Raw genomic sequence first — 20122 nt, 5'->3', positions numbered from 1 at the left:
TTTGATGGTCCTGGACTTTGGACTCAAGACTTGCTTACCCCTGCAGGTCAGGGCTTTCTTTCCATCGAAAGTAACCAATGAATGACAAAATCCTGTTTTTTCAGATGAAAATTTTTTATCCGAAACTAAACCAACATCAATGGATGGAGTTCTGTTTTTTCTGACACTAATTTATTGACACTATCCCTTGAGAAAAGAGCAATGCAGACTGTACAGAATGAAGGTTGGCAGCTCTGAGATCTGTTACTCCTACACATATCACTAATGAGACCGACTCCGATATCATGTACTTCATAGAACAGAACTCATTGTACAACAGCCAAAGATGTCTCAAACAAAATATTTCAAAAACAAGCATGAAAAATGCTTCCTCAGAAAATGAAATCAAAGCCTTGCTCATATACCGGAATGAGTGATGCTATGACAATCCTCTAGTTTTCAGTATTGCAGTTTCCTAAAATGAACATCTCATCACTAAATGAATACACATGTACATGTATATGTCAGCCCTCTTCATAATACATTTTTGAGTGTTTCTATTATAATCACACTTTCCTGTTATTTTCAATATGAACAAGATTTCTTCACCAATTTTCATGTTTATCTGAAATCCAGCAATTCTTTTCACCGAAGTACAATGACTTTCAGTTTCCAAAATCTGTAAACTTACAGATTTACACATATTTTCATTTGTACATTTAGGAAAACAATGAAAAAAACAACTTGACAAATTCCACAAACAAATTCCACAAATCTCCCAATAAACACCAGTTACCCTGTCCTAATATTTTTATTGGTCTCCAAAGATAATGTGACACACTCTACTGTAACTGAAATTTGGTTGACCCTGCAACAAACACGAAAGTGATTAGAATATTAAATGAAAAAGATCAAGGCAACTGTCTTGCACATCTTTAAGGCATGTAAATAAAAGGCAATAATACAGATACCTTGCCAAAGCAGTAGAGTGTACCTTGGTTAAATGTGTTCATCTATAAACAGTAAAGGGGACGGGCATTTCCATGGTGTGCCCTTGGCGTGTACAAAACATCAACGTTATTATTGCCACGCAAAAAATTTCAATCAATTTGATTTCATGAATAACTCAGGACGACACAGATTGGTAAATTTAGAGAGAGTAAAGGTATGGCAATTTACAACAGATCAGCGAGGGCTTCATCTGCATAACATAGCTGACTACATGTACATGGACATGTGTGTACATCTCATATATTTCAATACAGAAAGGTTACATTGGTTCATTTGTCAGTTGCTTACCCCAGGGGAAATTAACATACAGACAGAAACAACCTAATTGGCAAATTATGATAAAGTCACCACCCTGTTAAGTAATCATTAATATAGCAAATGGTTTGCTAGATATTGCAATTTCAGCTGATTAAATGGCTATTCATAGTCACAAGCTATCGTTGTCTGATAAGTATAAACAAATAGGAATGACAAAATGTGTCTGAAACATTAACATTATACACTTTCTGAGCATCAGTTGTTGACATTTTTTGTATTTCATATTAATTTTAGCACAGTTAACATTTATTAAACTGATGTCTCTTGTGATATTCTGTTCTAATGATAAAGTACTTCAAAAAAAAAATGACCCGAGCCGTGTTTTTTTGTTGACAACTTGTTATAAGATGGACAGTGGGTTTCACATGATTGACATCCACCCATCACATCATGACATGATACCGGTTAGCAATAATTGTTATTATGATCTACAGTTGGTTTATTGCATTATCATCACTCAATTACATGGCATTTCCATGTGATTAACATTGACCTATACATGACTTGTAAGTTTAAATCTTTCCTTGAACCTGAAAGATATTTGAATATTTTGAACCAGAGGTACAAATTTGTCCAGTTGAACTTTCAATGTTTTGGACAAAACTAAATGTAACACTCAGATGCAATCTAAAGCTTCAATTTCATGAAAGAATTTGTCTTCATTGTACGTAAAATGTAAATGCATTTCATTTTATATCTTTTGTCCACTTTATGAAGATATCTGAGATGAGCACATTACCAACATCACTCATAAAACCCATCCAATGATACCTTGAATGTACTTTTATTGACATATCGTCACAAAACCAACACACAATTTGTCAAGTTTCTAAATATTTATGGAAATCTTTTAAACTTTGAGATGAAACAGTTTCCGACTTGAATGGAACATGATATATTCATCTGAGAATACTTTATTGCACTTTTATTTTATTCATATTAATATGTTACCTGTATGAATTTTTTTCCTTTGTTACTCTTCTCTGCTTATGATTCACGCACCATTACTTACATTGTATTTATTCCATAATTACTACATATGCTTGGCTGAGGCGCAGTTGAGAATTAAACTTGAAACTTCAATAAACTCAAAACATTTCCTTATCAGCGTTATCACTGACCTTGACTAACAATGATTGACATTTGTCACCTTGAGTGAGTTCTCATGTCACTTTATATTTACCTAATTACAGTCATGTATGTTGCAGACTGGCAAGCCAAGCTTTTACATATATTTATCCCCATCTGGAAATTCTGATTACAGTAAAAACTTCATCCAAAAATGGAATGTTTGGTGTATGACAAATTCCACAGCTACTGGAAAGGGAGTTTCTGGACGCTGGGTATAGAGGAGTTGACAACAATTAAGGCACTATACTGGAAAGGGAGTTTCTGGACGGTGGGTATAGAGGAGTTGACAACAAGGCACTATGGCTGACTCCATTTCTACATGTAGTAGCCTGTACTGCTGATGTCTAGGACCTTAGTCAGCATACATGTCTGTAACGGTATGTCTTTGGATCTCATGAAACGTTTCATAGATTATGAGTTCCAACATCATCATCTACAAACCTTCTGAACAGAGGAAGGTTATTTTATAAAAAATATGTCTTGATCTCAAAAGTTCTTCAAAATAACATTTCATAGGTCCATAGCTTGATGAAACATGGCACTTAGAATGACACAGTGTGTACATCTTTCCACTATTCCATACACAACTCAAAAATCTGGTTTCAATAAATACGCAACGTGGGAGCAGCACTCCTTGACAGTCATATATACAATTCCATATGAAGTACACATTTCTGAGACATGTCTGCCTACTGATAAAGATGTCTCTATAAGTCCAAGTATTTATCTCCAAGTCAATAAATGACTGTGAACAGTGGAGTCTAAGATTTAATTTTCAAGGGCCTTAACTATATTTAGTTTAGTATGAGTGGAAAGGCATTAGGCTATACATTTGGTGATGTGGTTGCAAAAAATTCTTCACAATTTGCTGTGCAAACTGTGAGTGTAATTTTTAGAGTTGGTAAATATCCCTCACTTCTAGGCCTGAATTTAGATCTGACTGATTTCACAAATGTAGAAACAGAAATATCCCCTGACTACATTGCTTTGGTCTGCTACCGGGTAGTGTTTGTAGTTGGGTTAATAAGGTGCAATAGCTCTAGGTCGATAGACTGCTGTTTCTCACACTGTTCTTCATAAATGTACCCGTATAACACAGGAAAAGGTTGGAAATTGCGAGTGACAATCTGTGACATGTGTAGCAGTCCATGTGTAGCTATTCAAACAGACTGTGTAAACATTTATGCTTACATACACAGCACTTGAAAGAATTCCATTTTCCATCCTTTGGACTATGAGCCGGGTAATTATGAGAAAAGTGTTTAACAATTTTGACTGTGTATTCAAAGCAAAATTGGCTGCAAAAAATATCAGTTTATACAAAACATGGGAGTTGTCAGTGACATATAAGTATTGCAGTGACTGAGTTACCATAATTTGTGTTATATTCTACATGTATCTCCACTAACATAATGCAACAACTCTGATGTTAAAGTCTGACAACTATTGGGCAATTTTTGAATAATGGGAAAGAAAAATAGTAAGTGTAGAACTTGTTGGAAAATGAATGCAAATTGTGGCATCTAATGAGATATCGCAGTAGCTGCCAGCATGATGGCAACCGGTCTTTTCCTGAGGAAATGATCGGAGGAGGTCCATGCATCAAAAGGAAAATGTCCATTTGCTGAGATAGATTATCTAGTACATTGCTAGCATGTACATCATCACCATTTCAACAAGGCATTCCTTGTATTTGCCGACAAGCACGATTTGCCTAAATACAAATCACAAATGGTACTGAGTTTGAGTAAGAATGCAACAAATATCTCTGAGCAGTCTGATTAAAGTTCAGATGAGGACACGACCAGAGGACAAAGGCAGGCAAGGTCAACCCTTTGCAAAGCAAACATTTGAAAGCCGGACAGAACCATACAATGTCTGACATGCAGATACAGGTAGACATACACGGATTGCATTATCCCTTTCTACAGGATCCATGTTTCAATATGATTTTATCACAACTGGGAACTTCATGTGTTCCAACTAGTTAGAATAGAAAAGCTGGGTTGCTCACGGATTGCTGTAGGTAGGTGTTCTAAAAGTAAGACGCAAGCACAGTAAACAACGGACACAGATACATTTAGAAAGGAAAAATAAAGAAACATTGACTGCAGAGCAATGGTTTATTAACTCAGCTTCACTGTAAACATCTATGCTGACACAGATACTTTCTATTCTATTTTCTCATATTCTTTTCTTCCCTTCATGAAATCACTCTTTTCAAACACGTCTTCCCTCTAAAATTTCCCTTCTAAGGTTTCCTGACCTTACCTGGATGGCAAATAAAGCATGTGAAAGCCTGCAGGGTTTCCACAGTCAAGAACGCTTCCTGATGCATTTTGCTACATCAGACACAGAGTCTCCTGTGGTTTTTGCTAGAATCTCAGTAAATTCCTGTTTTCTTGAATCTAATAAAGTGTAAGATCACTCTAAAAATACACACTGTTCTTATGTTGAACTGAACTAGGTCAGATTGCACTGTTCAACAACAGTAATACAAATTTCATCTTTCACACATTAGTTATAGTGTTTGAATTTCTGAATATGAGAACAAATATTGCTGAACACCGATACAGAGGCACAATCTCTGAATCTAAAAATGTTTTCCCTTTTTAATTTTTTTCATAAAAGTCATTATTTGCAATAACTGACTTATTCTAGGTCATGAGTTCGTGTAGAGAACAGCAATAGTACATTGTAGAGGGATACCTCTGGATTTAGAACAGCTATAGTAAGTTGTAGAGAGATACCTCTGGATTTCAAGCAATTGATCACGAACCTTATCCTGCACAGTACATAATTCACCATCAGGTCAAGTTGGTTAAAACTAATGAAGCTCAAGATGTTTCATATCATGCATTTGAACAAAAACTTAAACATTTGAAGGTCCCTGAAAACAGAGATACTGCCAACATGATTTTGTTTTTCTATTTTCTAAAAACAAATCATTGATGTACTGAAAAACTTTATGAAAATTTGATTTGGTCATGTTTTCTGTTGCCACTTGTGTATCTGATGGTTAACGTCTAACAACTTTACAAGCCAACTACAGCATATATATTAAATCATTCATTCATGACTAAAGCTGCTATAACACAGCAAGCCCAGTGAGTGAAAATACCTACAGTTTTGGCTCAATAATGCTTTTTCCCGACTTGACAGATGGGGAAGTGATACTGTCTGGCAGGAAATGGGTTACAATAACTGTATTTGTTTTATGACACTAGTGAAATTAGGATATTACATGTAGCTATCCCATCTCAACTGTTTGCATACATGTGAAGTACAAGTACAGGTACAAGCACTGTCACAGTGTGTCAGTATTAATTCTCAATAGCATTATGCAACAGATGCTTCATAATCCGAGATTTGTACAAAATGTGACAAAAACCAAATCATTGCTTGATGAATGATTTACTTTCTCTACATGACAGAATGTCATTCTTAATCATTTAATCTATTAAAACCATGTAGTATGTCTGAACAATAAACATTTTTCAAATACTCAAATACTTATTTGAATGCAAAAAGACGGCAAATTTATCTGCATCAGTACAGTGTTGTTCAGGTGGTTAAGAGTATTAAATGAGACAATTAAAGGATGCATACTGTTGACCACAGTGCATACTTGAGACTGGAAAACTAATTTTAGAAACTATTTTCTGAAGACAAATCACTGATGTACTGAAAAGCTTTATGAAAAAATTGAATTGGTCATGTTTTCTGTGTGAACCTACATCCACTGTCTATCTGATAGTTATCTAACAACTTTCCAAGCCAACAACATGTACAGTAGATCATTCATTCATGGTAAATTAAGTAATACTGAACCAGGCTAGAGCATTACCATTCTGTCCATCATGAGAAACAAATGGCCTGTGAAAGATGCACAATTACACTTTCAGTCTTGCTTAACCCTTTTCCTGCCAAGTCGGTGAAATCCGCTTGAAATTCGGTGTAGCTAGAATCTGAGCAGCCACGGCCGTTATCCTGCCAAGGCGGTGGAAATCGGGCTACTTTTTGGTACCCCCTTTCCTGCCTAGTCGACGGAACTACGTGTAGCAAACCCTTGCTCGCGCTAGGGGTCGTTCGAGGACAGGTTTTGGGCGAGGAACGGCGTTTGCTCTCGAAATGGGTTCACAGAGAGTCCAAGGACAGGGAAAGGTGCGGAAGCTACCCAGCCAGTCCCCCACCCCGGTGGGGGACTGGTTTTTTTTGGGGGGACGAGTAGCGTACTTGGCAGGTTAGCACGTTGACGTATTCTAGCGGAGTTTGGGGTAACTTGGCTCTGAGGCACTACATAGATTGCGGCCGAAATTGACCGTCTCGGCAACGCTAATCTGTAAGGCAACCGCCTAAGACCGCCTCAGCTGGCGGTGCAATTTTTTGCCAATGGTGCGAGACGAAAATCACGGACTTGGTCCTGATTGACGGGAAGTGCGGACGGATTTGACGGACTCGGCTTTCTCGAAGGCAACCGCCTAAGACCGCCTCAGCTGGCGGTGCAATTTTTTGCCAATGGTGCGAGACGAAAATCACGGACTTGGTCCTGATTGACGGGAAGTGCGGATGGATTTGACGGACTCGGCTTGATTAGTCCCTGACATGGAACTGATCCGAACGGACTTGAGCGACATTTGTGAAGGGTAACCACCGCTTTTAACCGACTTGTTACCTTCTCGAAAAGACTACCCACTCAGATGTCGGACGTTGTCGGCTGCACTTGGCTCTAGACGTTCAAGCCGTGCAACGAAACACACCGCCTCAGCCTTGCCATTCAGGAACATGGCCTCAAAATTTGATACCATTGTTCACCGACTTGGCGGCTGCGGTTAGGTGCGTGAACCGTTGTTCACCGACTTGTTACGCCTATGTTGTCCCTGTGAAGTTCGGCTAACGGCCGAGTCTAACGGGAGTTGGCAGACCTGTGTTTGGTTTATACCGTAGTATGACCGACTCAGGTAGAGGTACCTGTCGGTATATTCGAGTTTTACGCACTCGGGCGTCAATGACGGGTCGTCATCACCGCTGATGACGTAGACGTGCTGGCCACGTTATTTGAAGGAGCCATGTTTGCCCAACGGACGAGGCCGAGACAGCCGTTGACAATTTTGGCATCCTTCATCTTTGACCGCCTTAGTTGGGTAAGCCGCTCGGCAGGCGACGGTTATGACCTAAACAAGCCGCTGAAGCACTGTTCGTTGCCGTACAAGAACGAGACGGCCAGTCCATTACTGCTTAATGGGCGATCTGTCGGGTTGGCTTGTCACCGACTTGGATGACAATACGCCCTGCGCAGGCGTACTTAGAAGGGACATGAGGTTAAAGATACGGGTTTCCCACCCGTACTAAACATGGGCTTGGGCCAACGTCCTTGGGTGGCAGGTGCGCATGCCACGTACCCAGCTGGACGGAATGTCAAGTTGAGATGCTAATGACATTGACTATGTTATGCTAAGTGCTCGAGGGATTTGCATCGCAAATGAGTATTATTAGCATATCAAATGGTGCGGACAGGCAATTTACATGACGGGTAGGAATGTCAGCGCCGGTTGGTGGACTGATTGCCGTAGGTCCATTATAATAACAGGTGGTTGCATATATTAACACCCCTGCGTCCAATCATGTCCAGGGCTTTGTTTCCCTGTGGCTTTAAAAGGGAGGGACCTGCTAGTCTGTCGACACTGTTCCAGACATGAGCTTGACGGACCGCAAAAGTTTTCTGAAGGCGAGCAGACGACTGAAGCTCAAAGATGCAGAGTCTCCGGGCGGTAGTGGTAGCGATCGTTGTGATGTCCCTAGTAAACGTTCTAAGAAGTCGGGCAAGAACGCTCCCGTAAGGCGAAGCCATCTCCGGCTGAAAAACCCAGTGGTAAGCGTAAACGTAAGACCGATCGTTCTGCGATGAGGATGATGACGGGTCACCGGTTGCCAGTGGTTCTCACCCGGCTGCTCCGGGAGAGACTACTTCACCTGCAGAGACTACATCTGCTCTTGTGGGAGATACTTCACCTGCACAGACTACGTCTGCTGCTGCTAGTGAGACAGTGAGTAATGAGACGGCTGATGCCATTGGTTCTCCCCCGGCTGCTCGGGAGAGACACCACCTGTTGCTACTATGAGCCCTCATCCTGCGTCAGGAGAGGTTCCTGTGCCCAGTGCGAAAGAGCTTGAGTCCTCGTCATCAGCAGAGGCTGCCGAGCCCGCTCCTGCCATAGTTTCGTGTGCTGCGATGTCCCCGCCGAAAAAGATAGTGCGGAGGGTTCGTTATCAGGATAGCCCACCTGATTTTGAGCCAGATATGATCCTTGATGCCGCTACGGGCGAGTTCAGGCCCAGACGCCCAGACGACGGTGATATCACCGCTGAGTCCGACTCGGAGGTTGACGAGGATGCGGCAGAGGACGATGACTTTTATGACAGGCAGTATGTAGGTGAGGCAAGCTCTGACGACGATGATGACGTTGCTGCTGTGTTGGCGGAGGACACACCCTCCTGTCTGGCGTATGTCGGAGACTACCGATGCTAATATATTTGAGGAGACCGATTTTGACCATGAGAGAGGACCGACTTTCACCTTGCCCAGCCACGCCCGTGAGCTCGATTACTTTTTTAAGTTTATTCCAGCTACACTGATCAGATTGGCCAAGGACGAGACTAATAAATACGCCAAATTCCACCAGCGACATATCGCTAGGAAAATAGATAAATACTGGCGTAACGCTGACTACCGAGAGGTGCAGGCGTTCATTGGCGTCTTAGTCTGTATGGGTATCGACCGTAAATCATCAGTGGAGGATTATTGGTCTAGCGATCCCTTTCTGAGAAACCAGGGTATTTCTACTGTGATTACCCGCAGTCGCTTTCAGCAGCTTATGCGATACTTTCATCTGGCAGACCCAGAGAACGATCCACGTCGTGATCCTGATGAGGCACGCCGCCGACGTCGGTGTCAGGAGGATCCCCTGTATAAAATCAATCCATGGATGGAGCCCATAGTTGACCGGTGCGTAAATAATTATAAGATGGGTAGAGAGATCTCCATCGACGAGGGCATGGTGCGATTTAAGGGCCGTTCTAAATTTAAGCAGAGATTACCGCATAAGCCTGATCGAGACGGTTTCAAGATATGGCAGCTGTGCGACTCCACCACTGCATACATAGCTAACTTTGCACCGTACCTAGGTGTGAAATATCGGGATCGGACTGATGGGAGACGGCAGGAGCGAGGTGTGGTGAAAAGAATTACGATGGAGCTGGTCCAGCCATTCTGTGGATATAATCACAGCCTATTCTGTGATAGCCTGTTTAGCACGGTCGTTACTGCTAGAGAGCTGATGGAGACCGGGATCTACATGGTCGGGAGTTTTAACCGCCGTAATCGTCGCACCATGCCCCCTCAATTAATTCCGCCGGGTAAGAGGAAGCGCCTTCCTCTGTCTGTTGGGGATATGAAAGCCACGACCAGAACGGACTCTCGTCTTAACATCACTGCTTATCAGGATAGTAACGCTCAGGTGCTGATCTTGAATACGGTCTATCCACCCTTGGAGTGCGTGCCAGTGGGGGAGGGAGACGAGCGGCGACAAGTGCCTCTGTCGCTGTATAATTATCGCCGGTACATGGGAGGCGTCGACCGAGCCAACCAGAAGCGCAAGTACTTTCACACTGGGCGCAAGAACCACAGATGGTGGACATATCTGGCATGTTACCTGATTGATGTTGCCCTGGTAAATGCATATATATGCTTCAAGCATGTACACCCTGATAGTAAGCTGACCCATAAGATGTTTCATCTGCGTGTCGGGAAACAACTCATTGGCGGTTATTGTGGGCGATCGCAGCCCAGTGTGAGAGAGGTCGAGGCCACTGTTTCTCTTGCCTCGTACATCAATCCACAAAATCAGCCGATGCACGTTGTCAGCCGTTTGGAGGGGCGGCAGAAATGCTGTAAAGTATGTAGCAGAGAGGGTAAGACCACTGCGAGCGGACGACTGTCTGAGACGTCCAAAGGATGTAGTCTGTGCGGGGTTCATCTTCACGAGGGCGAGTGTTTTGCGGCTTTTCATCATCGCATGATGCTACGAGGTAAGAGGAGCATTGGCGTGCAGACCTCTACTCACACAGCCCCGACGACACCCATCAGCAAGAGAACCCGACGTAAATAACGGACAGGGGACAGCTTCGCCTAACAGTGGCTTGACTGTATTCTGAACACGGACCATGATCACATTTTGAGCACGGTTGTGCCGTTTGTTTGTGCTTTACGATCCCGCTGATTGTAAATTGAAACACGGATTATTTTGTACAATCCCCCGATTGAATCTTTGTAACACGGACCATGCACTCGGACGTCGAGACAGACTCTGAGATTTATTATTCGGCATAATGTAAATTATTCCCGATAAAATACTATCTATGGATCGCATATTTTCGTTTGTTTTGTTTAGACGGATTATTTTGTACAATTCCCCCTATTATAATTTTTGAAACACGGATCTGCCACCCCGATTATAATTTTTGAAACACGGACCATGCACTCGGACGTCGAGACAGACTCCGAGATTTATTGTTCGGCATAATGTAAATTATTCCCGAATAAAATACTATCTATGGATCGCATATTTTCGTTTGTTTTGTTTTTACCCCCACTTTCGTTTTTGGCAGATCCGTAAGGACGCTATAGTAATGGATGAACGTGCGTTGTATCACGTGGGAGGGGCACAGCCCAACGGAGGCTGTGCTCGTGCGACGTAGACGTTGTACCAACCATCTGTCGTTGGGGTTAGTGCATAGAGCAGTTGCACTGTCCAGAGCTAAGGTGGTACAAAACTGCACCTTAGTAACAACTGCACAACTAACCGTGTTAGGAAACGGTAACACTAACGAGCTAAGTGTTCACTGAACTGGCCAAACTACGTACACGCCTTCCTTCAATGGCGGAACTATGTCGTTGACACTACGTCAAAGCAGACTGCAATGTGCGACTCTTCCAAGTCGTTCAAAGTACGTGGCCAAGTGACACAACCCAGGGGAACAGGACAGGTTTGAGGGTGCTCCCGCACCCATAGCACTAACCCCTGGGTCTTCTACTAACCCACGAGAGAGGTGATGTTTCCCCGGTGTGGCCGTGTGTGCCGGCGAACGAGCTTTACTTCCGCGAAAGTAAGCTAGAAAAGGGCATAAAAGTGCACGTCCCCCGGGGCAAACAACGCCCGTGACCTCGTCATTTTCTGGACACAACCTCATCAGCGGTTGCCCCTCTATACGGGCATGCAAAAATTTTTGAAGTCTATGGTCGGTAATCGTACCCCGAAAATGCGGTATTTTCCGCCAAATGCCTGGCAGGAAAGCGTGCAGGAGAGCCTATCTTCTGTAGACACGGAAAAGGGGGCCGGTTTTGACCGACTTGGCAGGATAACGGACAGGGGCGCTCGGCAGGAAAAGGGTTAAAGGGAAACAGTCATCTGAACTACGCCTGTGCGAGTTTCTTGTTTACAAACAATGTATTTCATGCACGATATCTAGATGCACCTCATCATCTTAGCTGCAACATTTAAATTATACAATGTAGATTATGACAGACATGTTTAAACTTTCATCAATCACCATCGTATCTTAGATACTATGTTTACATTGGTCTTATGGGAACCATACGACCTTTGAGGGTAGTTCCAATGACTGTACTGGTGAAATCTTAGCCAAGATACATACATGTATATACAGGTTAACTAGGATTTACACATCTTAGCATGCGGCATGCTTAACATTTATGACATTCTCTACAGCACTCTGACCTGACCTCCAATCTATATGCGCCAATGTCTGAACACACATCTCTTTGATGAAGGAAAATGCTATACATGTACATTATTGGTATAGGGCCTTCCGCAAAGAAATTTCATATTTCCAAAAATTCAAAAATTGACTCAACTGAGTCAAATGTCACACGCAAGACAACATGGAGCTGTGTAGTGGTAATTGCCTTGATAGAAGAATATCCTATTATCTTGTTATAATATACATTTATCATATTTATTACCAGTCTACATGGGATTATCGGTTCATCTGCAGTTTCTCTGTCTACATTTATTTTGTCATAGTCATCAGAAAAGCATCTTTGAATCACAAAATTTGATAAGTCTGTTACAGAAACATAAGAATAATAATCTGAGAGATAAATTCACCCTTTCCATGCCATTTCAAAATACAAATATCTTATGTTGCTGTGAAAAACAAGTTGTATTAAAATACGATGTCAGTGATCTCTACAGTTTGGAAAGAAGAAGGGCAGACAATTTTTCATTTGCACATTATTTTGTTGTGAAAATGTATTATTTTGTGTAGATACATGTATGAGCAAATGAACAAGTCACTCACAATACAGGAGTGATCCATCCCTTAAACTCCCGTTGTCGAAAACTAGAAAGTATGAAAGGGTAAACTTTTAGTGAGAAAATTCCTTTTTTATGGACAAAAATGTATCCTCCCTGAGAGTGCATGTGCAGGGGGTAACTTACAATATACTTTGATTGCTTCACCATTTTTTGTATAACTATATGGCTCAAATTTAGAAGGTTCTCACAAATTTGGTAAGTGGTATAAGTTTAAAGAGAGTTTGACACTTGAACCCTCTCATCCCCATTTTCCTGTATGGAGGTCTAATTGTACCATACAAAACAATGGGACTGGTTTGAACTATGGTGGTGAACCGGTTAAATAGTGGGTGAATGCTACACTACATGTAGGCATGTCTATGTTACTTTGGTGCAGGGAGCTTATGAGACTATACACAGTTCATGTTGAACATAATACAGCATATATCTTTACCTCAACATGTTCAATTACCCTGCTTATGGTTTTTTGAATGTCAAAATTTTAACATTTTCATGTTTTGAAGAAATATTAAATACCTTCACTGACAACATGAAATCCATGGGCCAAAAACATAAGCTGGATATGTATGATGCTACCTTAGGCCCTGAATTGAATTTTGAAGCAATGATGATACACACAAAGTAGACCAAACATGACCATATCGTCAAACAAAACAGAACTTCTGTGGGATGGTGGGGAGGATGACTTGGAATATGTTGTTGATGAACTGCAACCATATACTGGAATGTTGGTGCATGTTGACACATGGCGTACAAGTAACATGCACAGTGTACATACGGGCAAAAGAATTATTTCAAACCATGGACTTTTGAAGAATCATATGATGGAATGCAAAACACTTGCCAGTGGTCTGTTGATGTAGAAATCTGCCGGTGTAAGGTGTGTGATACTGAATTTGAACTGTTCAGTTTTTATTCTTATCAAGTATAATACTTAACACTGCATTAATTTTCCATAATCTATATATCTATGTTCAAATTCACATCCAGCTACAGACTCAATTTTTTGTTATGTACGACATACTTCTTGAGATGCATTCCTTTTGGATATGAAATTGTTCTTCTTGAAGAGTTTTCATTAAACAATGTCATATCTATGTGTATCTGTTTATAAGTGTTCTGGTCACATGAGAGTTCTTACAACAAACTGTAATATGTTTCCATGCAAAGGTCCCATGTAATACGTGTAAAATACAAAAACATTATACTGGTAATTACATGTACACGTACCTTCATACCCATTTACAGCACTGAGTGTGAGTGTAACAATTTATGATTGTCTTACAGTCTCATTCAACTCGATTTTACAACTTAACAATCAAGCTATTAGATCCCCACAATTTACATATCAGAAATTTGGTACATGATGATGACACTGTGTACTTATTTGCATTGTTCGGCAGATCCATATAGTACTGATATTACTTTATATAGCACTGTATCATAGGTTTACTTTCAATAGCACTATATCTGAGCTGCACTCATGTACAAATCATCACACTGGTACCTGTACCACACCTTCACAAAATGTATTTATTGCAATAATTTTGATTGCTGAACTTGTCTTGGTCTTGATCACTTACTCAGTTGATTCTGCGTCATTTCTGGAAGAATTAGCCAAAGAAAATAATTACACTTATCAGTACAGCTGGGAGGGAATTCAATTTCAAAAGTACCCAGACCAGTTCATCATTGGATGCTGTGGGCCTTGTCTGCACGGCTGATGTTGACTTTTTGTCAGAGTCTTGTGACTGGGTAGTGTTTCAGTGCGTAGGTGTCAATAACTGATAAAAAGGCTATCACAAAACAGTTGAGTACTTGTATGAACAGTGTGACTAGGGTCAAAAGGCCTACAATATATGCGTTGTTTGTCTACAGAGAAAACAAGCATTGTGCCAAGATGTATGTGTCAACAACACGAACATGTGACAGTGCTTGTATTTCAATAACATATAAAACTTGGAGTCACATGGTACCGGTAGTTCTAAATTCATTAAATTTGGACGTGTTTATAAGCAGAAGACTGATGCAGGGATAGCTTTTTGTTTTATATTTCTTGATATTCATGTTAAACAAATAATATATATCTATATATATATATATATATATATATATATATATATATATATATATATATATATATATATATATATATATATATATATAATTAATAATCAATTGTTTATAATGCTCTGCTTTAGCATCGAGCACTGTAATTTCCCACGAGGACAATATATATACTAGTATATATAAATTATATATATATACATATATATGTGTGTGTGTGTGTGTGTGTGTGTGTGTATATATATATATATATATATATATATATATATATATATATATATATATATATATATATATATATATATATCACATGTACTCAGCATATTTTAATTTAGCAAGTGGGCAGCAGAAAAGCAATACTGAAGATCATTAAAGACCGAATCTTCTATTTTATACTTCCAATATTCAACGCTCTTTATTGAAGATAATTGCAGCTCCATAGCATTTAACCCTTTTCCTGCCAAGTCCATATTTCACCACCAGGTCAACATGGTGAAAATTAATGAAACACAACATATTCCATATGGTGTATTTTAACATAATACATTTAAAAGCTGTTGAAAACACAGATACTGTAAACTTGATTTTTTGGGACTTAAGATGCTATAACATACCAAGCCAAGTGGGTGAAGATATGTCATGTTTTGGCTCAATACCACTTTTTACTGACTTGGCTCACGGGGAAGTGATACTGTCTGGCAGGAAAAGGGTTAGAATAGTCATACGGTTTCAATATCACAGATGACACTTGTATTTCTCTCATTTGCTGATTGGCAGGTAGCATGGGCACAAAATAAAATCTTCCATGCCAACAGATAGCTACACTGAATAGCATACATTATTTGGACATCAACATGAACAAGATCTCAATAGGAAATAGTTAATTTACAGGTTCTGTTCAAAAAACACCATAAATACTGTATAGATCTCACATTGCCATTATTTCTTAATGTGTTTCAAATTCATTTTTCCAGTCTTTACATTTGCACAAGATTTTAAGTCAGTTAAATAAACTGTTCAACATCAGTAAAAAAAATGAATTGTCTCATTGAATTGTCTCTACAATGACAATCACATGCAGTAGATTCATACAGCAGCAAAATTAACTAGTATACTATTATTGGTATGCACACACTGTTCATTGTTACAATTTGTAAGACCATGGCCAAATACTGTTAGCAAAGAATGTCTGAGTGACTTTCTATTGGGAAAAAAAAATTACAATGTGACAGCTTTTAGGAAAATATGACAAAACATTCATAGTAGTCATTGAGTCTAATCTGAAGGTCGGATATCCTCTATCTTGTCCTGAAACCAAGGACTTCCTTGATCTAAAACCAAAGTCTGTCAGAAAGTAAATCAAAACTTTGACCTTGTTGATTTTCACTTTGTTTAAAAAAGTAGATTTTACACAGACCATGGCCAGGCTATCAGTCCTGAATGCTTTTTGCCTCAGTTATTTCATTACACACTGACAGTTATGTATCACACTTTTGCTTATGGCATGTGATCAACTGTTTGTTGGGAAAATAATTTGATAGCATCCATAAATATTAACAATTGAAAGATGACACTTTCACTTTCCTAATAAAGAAATATTCTCATCTTCATAAATCTTGAATAATCAGCTCTTAATACAAGACATTCAACTGTAATATCAAACATTAAAATATGAAAGTGGTAGTAGGATTCATGTAACAAGATACAAGGGATGACTTTTACCATAATTAATATACGATAATTACATACTATGTACTGTATCTGTCAGCACGTTCTGAGATAAAAGAACAGTTACATGTACAGAAGCATTGGCTGACTTTTCTCATGGAAAAATTTCTCTCAAAGCATTAGAGTTCACTATATGATGCATTGAATTCATCTGCATGTATGCTTGGTTATAGATGAATTTTGTAAGCCAAATCATCTCCCACAATTCCATTTGATCTGACATGACATTTGTTAAATGTCGACTATTAGTCTAAAGATGGATCTCTGTTTTCAATACACTGTATGTGATGATTACAATAATAATTGTCTGTTGAGTTGAAGTTGTATTTATTCTAGCTATATCGTTGGCTGAAAAAATATATACCCAATGATTTAAACTAGTCAAACAGAGGATTGAATTCACAGCAACAATTTGTCTGTTACCAGTAAAAGAAAACATGACCAATGGGAAAATGTAATATTTTCAGTCGTTTGATGCAAAATACTGTACTGTCCATTTTACAGGATTCAAAAGTATATCCTGAGTACATTTTCAAATTGAATTACACCCACACAACAAGACCTTCAATAACTCACTATCACCCTTCAATGCATCTCCCACTTTTCTGTTTAAAAACACAAAACAGCATTTGATAACCATTATACAGTAAATATTTTGTGACTTGCTTAATCTTTCCAATTTTTTGTGATTAACCAAATTTATCTTTGTCTGTCTCCTTGAACTAATCATCTACAGTGTTTCACCTAGACAGGGGAATGGGGATTCTCCCTCTGCTGACGTTTGGCACCCCCTAGTAATTTGTCAAGGGGACAGCCCCCCCTCCCCCCCCCCATGAAATGGTCCCAGTCACACCTTTAATAGAGTTGCAAGTAGAACACATGAACTGGTGAAATCCCCCTAAATTTTCTGCTAAGGGGAACACCCCCCCTGTTGATGCCATCACGGATGAACACTGCATATACCGGTAGACATATCTTTGAAAGGCACAGCTTTACCTGCAGGTATCCGTTCTCAGTGTTACAGGGCTGTTAACAGAGTCCTGTATGACTTGACAGAAAAAGATGGTACTGTATATTGTGGACCTAATCAGAATGGCAGAAGATATTCTCTCAGGAGAGTGTTATGCCCAGAATTTGACCTAAGTTCTAAATTCAGTGACGTTCTTCCAATAACCACGGTGGGGTAGAGTAATAATGCCATAACTGTCCTTAAAAATAATTTTATGAAGTAGTTTCAACACAACATCTTAACTGCCCATTAACTTAAACTACCAGCTAAAAGTGACTTGTGGCTGGTAGCTGACCTTGTGGTGTAGCTTCCACTTATCTTCTATTATGCATCGCTTAAAGCAAGTAGTTTGGACATAGATTAAGACAACACCATTTCTAGGGCAGCAATATTTTGAATGACTGAGAGTGAAGGTTTTCTCCATACAGTCTGATAGGGTTGTGGTGGAAGGCATACAATGCCATGGACACACAGCCCTGTATTTGCTAGTGAGGCAGTGCATTACTATTACACTGCCTGTGGTTGGGAAGGGCTTCCCACAGACTAACAAGAACACATTGGACTCAAATAGTATCCATATGCAGCCTGTCGACCTATGTACTTTGAAGCCTGGACTTCTGCACTTGTTAATAATAATAACAACGTGTGTAAAACATTCATGCACAGCGGAACACTGCTCATCTAAAATGTTTTGAGTATGACATCATTTTCTTCTTTGGAGAATTTACTGTTCTGGTGACTGATCAGAAAACCACATTCAAATGACAAAGAATTCAGAAAATTTTACATGTATTTCCAATAAACAAATTTTTACAGGTAAAAGTTACTGGCTTTTTCCATGTACGGATATTATTTTGGAAAAACACTCATAGAAATGTTAAAGATGCACACAGTGATAATAGTTGCACTTAGAAGAATTCTACTCAGAAAATACTGTTCTTACTTGGGCTTGTTTTTATTATGCTTTTTAAATACATACCACATATCAAAAGTTGGCATGTAATGGAAAAGATTGTAAGCAAACCAAACCTTATCCTGTCAAGCTCATATGTCACCATCAAGTCAAGTTGGTTGCATTTTAACAAAAACAAGAATATTTGAAGGCCCTTTGAATACCTAGATACTGTAAATCTGATTATTGATGACCAAATCTCCTAAAACACATGATGCAAAGTACTGTAGGTGAAAATACATAGAGATTTGGCTCAATCAATGCCGATTTTACTGACTTGGCACATTGGGAAGTGACACTGCCTGGCAGGATGAGGTACACTGGGAAACACATATACTGGGTTTACTAGAATATTGGTCCACATGTGGTTGTATTTATGTACTGGTTTCAAAGCCTGACGTTTGTGGAGGAAGCTGACACCCACAGATACAAATTTCCAATTAGTCATATACTGTATATATACATACCAATATAATCATGCTGACCTTTTGCCATAATTGTGCAAACAATATACAACACATCAATCCATTATGAATATTTCTGACTATTTGGAGTATCACATACAAGAAAACTGTAACTACAGTACCTAAACTGGAATATTCCATGGACTTTGAAAATAGACTGACCTCACCCAAAATGATAAAAGTGGAAAAAGCGCCCACAATAAATATACATATTATGTGACCATCCTATGTATGTAACAAAAATTGTGTTAAAACTAGCATATCAGTGATTTCTATTATGAGTGATTAACCTGCAAATGTTAAGCATTTTACGCCGCCAGCCCCTGTTATGTGCCAGTACAAATATCAATATAGACTGATAAACAGGCATGTAGTTGTAAAGTCATTCTGTAGGTGTTCTGTACAACCAAAACACCAACAAAGATCATCTCTGAAAAACGTAATGCACCGAAACGTTATGAAGAGACACCGGAAGCAGACTGTTAGCGATTTTTGTTTGGTGAAATCTATAAATGCGGACAAGTGCAGATGTACAGACTACTACATGCGATTGTCATTTTATTGCCTCGCCTCACGCTTCGGACCCAGACAAACAAATTATCGCATGTTCTAACGCCTTACAGGAAAATACACATTGTTTAGTGAATCATGCGAACAGTATTACATATTACGCATATAAAATGAGTAAATGCATTAAAAATCATTAGGTTCAGGAATCATTTACACATATGCACAAGCAAAACCGTGAAGAAGAAGTACAAAAACACGTCAACAAACCGAAGAGCAACTTAGCATGCGGCTGGTTCAGTTTTGTGCCGTTCGCATGGGCGTTCGGTTTGTGAATTTAGAGAGATGATTGAAGGAAAAACTATGTCCTACCTTTGGCTTGTAAAGCCATTTTCGTAAAGAAAACATTATTAAAATGTTCTCTATTTCTTTATCAAGCGACGGCAGCTATAAGTATTCGAAAACTGGGTGCGAAAACAGGGAAATGTCCATTGCGCGTCACAAACTCACTCATGCTGTCCTAGGGAGATACGAAAAGGAAATGACCTATTGACCTCGC

The 20122-nt window shown here is 39.6% G+C and overlaps 1 protein-coding gene across 1 annotated transcript in view; it reads right to left on the bottom strand.

The window, feature by feature from the left end:
- The window catches only part of LOC139119763 (lateral signaling target protein 2 homolog), a 44702-nt gene extending 24602 nt beyond the window's left edge, over window positions 1-20100 (bottom strand). The window contains exon 1 of the mRNA XM_070683651.1: window positions 19936-20100. Coding sequence (XP_070539752.1) covers window positions 19936-19971 — 36 coding nt within the window. The 5' untranslated portion in view covers window positions 19972-20100. The remainder of the gene's footprint in view (window positions 1-19935) is intronic.
- Between the last annotated feature and the right edge of the window lie 22 nt (window positions 20101-20122).

The sequence above is a fragment of the Ptychodera flava genome, chromosome 20 (assembly GCF_041260155.1).
Source record: "Ptychodera flava strain L36383 chromosome 20, AS_Pfla_20210202, whole genome shotgun sequence".
In the NCBI taxonomy this organism is placed as follows: domain Eukaryota; kingdom Metazoa; phylum Hemichordata; class Enteropneusta; family Ptychoderidae; genus Ptychodera; species Ptychodera flava.
This window is presented reverse-complemented; position numbering and strand designations above follow the sequence as displayed.